At 40.3% G+C, this 6,216-nt stretch overlaps 1 protein-coding gene across 1 annotated transcript; it reads right to left on the reverse strand.

The window, feature by feature from the left end:
- Positions 1 to 4,176: 4,176 nt before the first annotated feature.
- Positions 4,177 to 5,853, reverse strand: LOC134617153 (tripartite motif-containing protein 16-like). The gene has a single exon (XM_063462348.1). The coding sequence runs from the start codon at positions 5,851 to 5,853 to the stop codon at positions 4,177 to 4,179; it is 1,677 nt and encodes a 558-aa protein (XP_063318418.1).
- Between the last annotated feature and the right edge of the window lie 363 nt (positions 5,854 to 6,216).

A 6,216-nucleotide genomic window follows, 5' to 3' on the forward strand; every position in this document is an offset into this window, starting at 1 on the left:
AACCTTTTTCACTGTAGCAGCAAGATGTGACTCAAAGGACAGAGCCTTATCAAGAACAACCCCCAAATACTTATAACTGTCCACCAGTTCAATGGCTGCACCATTTACCACTGTTAGTGCAGGATGGGGGGACGTCTTCCTGAAGTCAATAACCATGTCCTTGGTTTTTAAGGTGTTAATCATTAAGAATGACTGATCACACCACGAAACAAACTCATCCACAACAGGTCTTAACTCAAATGATAACAGTAATATAACCCTCGTGATGGGTTCTGAGTTTCTATCCAATATTTTTTTTAACCTCAGCTTTAACCTCCTAAGACCCGAACTCTTTCATGGCATGCATTTTTTATTTTTCTTTGGTATATGGGCTGATTGGGACCTGATGAATGTAAAAACAAAGAATTACCAGATTTTTATTTTTACCTAATTTTTGTTTCTGAGAAAAATGAGATCAACATATGAGGACATTCATTTTAAATTTTGATAGAACAGTGGCAGTATAATGTCCTCGTAAGTGGATATCAAGCCCTTGTAGAGTAAAATTAGGTATTTTGGTCAAGACAACCCAAAATATGATGTCCACATATGTGGACGCCAGGTCCTAGGAGGTTAAACACTGGTCAGTGTAACCCAGTTTTTGGATAGTTATCCTAACCCAGTGAGCGGGGTCAAAACAATAACCGAACCCTGTTAAGTTGAAACAACCCAGGGTCCATATTTGACCCATCACTGGGTTACAAATGGGCTATTTTTAACCCAGCATTTTTTAGTGTGCATATGTGAACATGATCCATAAACCCTGCATGTCCACTGCCATGGACTGTTCAACAGCTAGAATCTTATATCAAAGAAAAATGAGACAAAATTCCTCCCTCAAAACAGCAGCTGGTCTCCTCAGTTCACCGACTGTTGTTAAAAGACGACGTGATATTAAACAGTGTGTGGTGGCGCGAAGGTGGATAACCAGTAAAGGTGACTAAATGGTGTTGACAACACCACCTGGGGAGGGAGTTACACCCCAGGAGAGATTACTACAGCCAGTGCTAATGTTTTTACCAGTTACAAGAGGCACCTGGGCTTGTTATTAGCAAGCAGAGATGAGGCAGGGCAATTTCACAAATCAAAATTTATTAGGAAAAAACTACTAAAAGCATAGAGCTGCAAAACCAGAGAACTTCATAGGTAGCAGGGCTGACAGTGCAAAACCGTTAAAACACCTTATTAGCAAACATTAATTAAAAAGACAAGGCTCGCTGCCACAGTGCTACCCTAGTTAAAATAGCAGCTCAGTAAAATAATTAAACAAAATGGTGGAGACAGGCCACTGGAGGAGGCAACCTACAGGGAGGAGTGCCCAAGGGTGCCGCCAATTACTCACCCGTGTAGTTTCACTGCCACTCTCACTGCAATCTGAACGGTGCAATATACCTATTTCCCGGTGTGTACACTCTCATGCATCAGGGGGGATTCCACCACACATGCCTAGCCCCATAACAAGCGGCCGTACCTCTACTAAAGCAAAATCAACAAAACCTATAAAATCAAGACATATAAAACGTCAAACAACTGAATAAATGAGAACTAAAAGAAACAAGAACAAATACACACTCTAAGATACAATTCCCTTTAAAAGCATGTTTAAAATACAAACAATTACGAGTAAAAAAAAAGACCATAAAACAAGGAACCAGTCAATGCCAGTCCATAAATGATTGGAAACCAACAACAAGGCTACAACAAGACAGGAGCAGTGTGTAGGCCTGTAACAAAAGAGGGAAAACAGTGATCCTGGGTCCACCCTACTATATGCCAAACGGTAGATAACCCATGAGGATCCTACTTACCACCCTTTAACAGTTATACAGAGTGAGGAATTGCCAGGGCAAATGTATCTGGTCTGCAATACAGCCTGTGATCTTTGCCACCCTGAACACGAATGAGTGCAAGTTGCCAGAGCTCAAGAGTGGACCAAAGCACCACTATAACAACCTGTGATTAACAGCTAAGGGAGGCGTGAATGTTCATGCTGCATTCACAGACACATGTATGGACCAACCTCCACCAAATCTAACCCACTACAAGTGGTAAACATGGCCCTGTCCTGACTTTTCTGTTGCTGGATTCAATTTCAAAGTAAGCAAATGTTTTTGTATGTTTGTTTGTTTTGTTGTTGTTTTATAAAATGGCACAAGTTCCCATTTTCTTCTACAATGTCACAGCTGTACTATACATTTTATTTCCGTTAACAAATGAAGCCAATCAACATCATAATATGATTTCATTTTCAGATTTTAACATTAATTGCACTCAAGACTGTTCATCTGTCTTCTCTGTCCAAAATGTGTCGAACAAATGTGAACATGGTTTGAAAGAGGAGTGAAAGAAGCCATCTATGTCCACTAATCCAGAGATTATATCTTTGAGATCCCTTCCCAGATGCCTTAACGCCCACTCACATTCACTCACAGCCTTTTGACCCCCCTTGGCTCGTGTGATTAGGTAGAGGATCACTAGGAGGACCAGACATCAGCTCGTTCCTTTTAGTTTTAGTCATTTAAACTTGTGGTGCTTGGACCTTAAATTCTTCCTGTACCACTGAAAATAAACTTCTAAGCTCTAATTAAAACCCTACATTAGTAATATTTGTTTATTTATTTTATTAAGACCATGAAAGTTTCACATACCTTTGTTGTGTATCTTTATTTCAGGTTTCCAGATGGTATCCAGCCTCTCCTGCCCGGTCCAGACGATGACACTGTTTTGAAAAGTCTTGACAAACAAATAGACACAAGTGATAATGGGAAAAATTAAAAATGAACAAATGTGACAAATATTTCAAGAGCACTGTCCGAGTGACTCAAGTACTGACACATTTATTGGCAAAGTTAAAAGTAGAAAACATTTAGGTAGCTGCTGCCAGTTTCACAGTTGTGTAACTGTCTTTTTTAACCAGCAACAGGGACAACCAAAAGTAAATATATGATTAAAATGTGTATTGGATGGAGAATTTTAGGGTGTTTCTCACGATGTCACTATGATCTGAGTCCAAATTTCAAATTAAAAGCTGTTTCACTTTATTGTTTGTGTCACTTGCCTGCATGTGAGGAGACACGTCAGTGTGCGGTGACTCTGCCCCAAGGTGGAGACAGCGGCTCAGAGGCAAAACACCTGTACTCACCCAGACCATGACACAGCTGCTGCTTTAAAAAGCACCTGAGACCTCAAAGGCCAACAAGTAAAGGAAAAGTTCACAGACTGAGGAATCTTCTATTGCGCTAAACATGAACTCTGAACTTTGTGGTGTTTCAAGATGATAACTACTCCAGTTATTCTCTCACATTGGTTTCACATTTTCTCAAGCAGATTTGAGTGAGATCCTGGAATGAAGACAAAAGAAAATAGTTTGTTCAACAAAGTTTTCTTTATAATGATCTTTGTTTTTTTCCTATGTTGCATGTTAAAAAAAATGGATTACATCATCATGACTAGAATCATTAAAGCTATACTTTCATAATACCTCATTTTTTGTGTTTGAAAAAAAAAATGAAAAGTTTGGTCTTCAAAACAGATAAAAAGAAATGTAATTTATTTTTAGAATGAAACAACAGAGTTGCATTTAGTAGAAATCTTAAGTTTTTCACAAAGTAAACGTTAAAAATAGTGTTTGATTACTGTTAAAACTTCAATTACATTAACTACAATAACACTACAGATCTGTGTCACTTCATTTGTTTGTTCATTAAAAACAAAAAACAAAACCAGAGATATTGGTTTTTGAAAAGACAGATGTAAATGTAGTCATAGATATGTTTAAAAATGTACAAACTGATGATTAAAAATTGTGTTATGAAGGAATCTCTGCTGATTTCTATGTTAAGGTTTATTAAGTGGAAGAGGAAAAAACAAAATAGAAGCAAAACAATACAAATACAGGGAGCACAAAAAAGTTTACACTTTCATGTGGAGAAATATTTTTATGGATAAAAATATTAATGAGCAGTGATAGCCTCTATGGCTAAACGGGAAAGATCTCCACCAAAGAAAAACAAGATGCCGAGGTACCACCCATAATGTCTGACTGAGAGCTGATCTTTGTGCAGCGGAGAAATGTCACAATGTTGCTGCAGAGAAAATAAAATGCAGATTTAAACCCACAAAATGAAAGACTTCAGTCTATTTTAGTTTAATGAACCCAGCAGTGTCTCCAAAATTGTGGTAAAACCAGAGTCCAGCATAGAGCGGCTGAGTGAATGTGGTCTGGACTCTGTGGAGGAGAGTCATGGTTTCAGAGACACTGTAGAAGGACAAAATACCTGCTCTGTGATCCAGGTACACTCCTACTCTGGAGGACCCAACATTTGAAATGGGAGTTTCAATGTTGTTATGCCAAAATATATAACTGTTTTTGGAACAATCTAATGCCCAAGACTTGTCATTACGCCCAAAGGCACATTCATTCCTCCACCATGCTCTGCTAATGTTCTTGTATGCGACTGCTATAATAACTCTCCCTTTCCTCTCCACCTCCCAGTAACAACGTTCAGTCAGACTCTCTTTACTCAGGACCTGAAACATTCCAGTGAATTTGTCTTGATGATCAAAATAAGACTGTTGATATTTCATAAATGTTGCTTTTCTGTTCCCCTCTGATATTAACAGATGTGTGTGTGCTGTGTTTGGATCCAGTGTGATTTCACATGAATATTTTAAGAATTCAGCTCTGGTCTTTGGCTCTGGTGGATCTCGCACTAAAACATCCACTTCAGTGGCTGTCAGTGAGATGTTTGTCCATTCCTCTCTCAGAATGTCCTGTAGTTTATCTCTGACCTCTGACACAGCTGCTGTCACATCCTCAAAGTACCTCAGAGGACGGATATTGATGCTGGATGAGTCTGTAGACTCACTGAGTGCTGACAGTGAGGGGTAGTTGTGTAGAAACTGGATGTGATCCTCTGTGTGTGAGAGCTGCTTCAGCTCAGCATCTTTCCTCTTCAGCTCAGTGATCTCCTGCTCCAGCTTCTCCTCAAGCTCTTTGACTCGACTCATTTCAGTTTCCTGCTGGGATCTGATCTGCTGCTTCACATCAGAGCTTCTTTTCTGGATGAGATGGATCAGCTCAGTGAAGATCTTCTCACTGTGCTCCACTGTTTGATCAGCAGACTGATTGATGGCCTCCACCTCCTGTTGAAGCAGCTTCACATCTTTCTCTCTGTCCTGGATTCTCTGCTGGATGTTTTGTCGACTCACCTCCAGCTCTCTCTGCCTCTCAGTCCTTTCTGCTGCAGCTGAGACTGTGTCGTGGCCTTTATGTTCATCCACAGAGCAGAGATAACAGATACTCTGCTGATCAGTACGGCAGAACATCTTCATCACCTCATCATGACGAGAGCAGATGTTCTCCTGGAGCTTCTTGGAGGGCTCCACCAGTTTGTGTTTCTTTAATGGAGCCACATCATAATGAGGCTGAAGGTGTTTCTCACAGTAAGAGACCAAACAGACCAAACATGTTTTTAAAGCCTTTAGCTTTATGCCAGTGCAGAAATCACAGGCCACATCTTCAGGTCCAGCATAGCAGTGATCAGCAGGAGCAGCTTGGAGTCCAGTCTTCTTCAACTCCTCCACTAAAACTGCTAACATGGTGTTTTTCACCAGGACAGGCCTCGGTGTGAAAGTCTGTCTGCACTGAGGGCAGCTGTAGATTTTCTTCTCCTCCTCTCCATCCCAAAAGCCATTAATACAGTTCATGCAGTAGCTGTGTCCACAGGGAATAGTCACTGGCTCCTTCAGAAGATCCAAACAGATCGAACAAGAGAAGGTTTCTTGGTCCAGCTGAACTCCTTTCTGCGCCATTTTTCCCTCTTAGTGTCAGTGACTGTGTGAGTTTCACTTCCTTATAACTGAAACTAGTCTGAGTTCTTATCTAAACAACATGAGTTTTTAAAGTGAATCATTCCTGTCAGCTCTTCTGCGTCACCACATGTTGGTTACAGCCATGTTCAAAGAGCAGACCTGAAGGGGAGGGAAGAAGGAAATATATGGACACACAGTAGGTGCTGAGTCAGAGCAGGAAGAGGAGGGAGGGTCATCCGGCTATGACTAAGTCTAAAAATAGGAAAAATGTGTGATTAGTAGTTCTTACAACAGAGCTTGATTTGAATTTTAAACTGTTGTAGACGGCGTGTTTTAAAACCTCTTAAAATAATCTGTGCATGT

This window comes from Pelmatolapia mariae, linkage group LG18 (genome assembly GCF_036321145.2).
Source record: "Pelmatolapia mariae isolate MD_Pm_ZW linkage group LG18, Pm_UMD_F_2, whole genome shotgun sequence".
NCBI lineage: Eukaryota > Metazoa > Chordata > Actinopteri > Cichliformes > Cichlidae > Pelmatolapia > Pelmatolapia mariae.

What these genes read in the sequence shown, in the direction of transcription:
- LOC134617153 (XM_063462348.1), bottom strand. Translation starts at nt 5,853, where the DNA reads ATGGCGCAGAAAGGAGTTCAGCTGGACCAAGAAACCTTCTCTTGTTCG.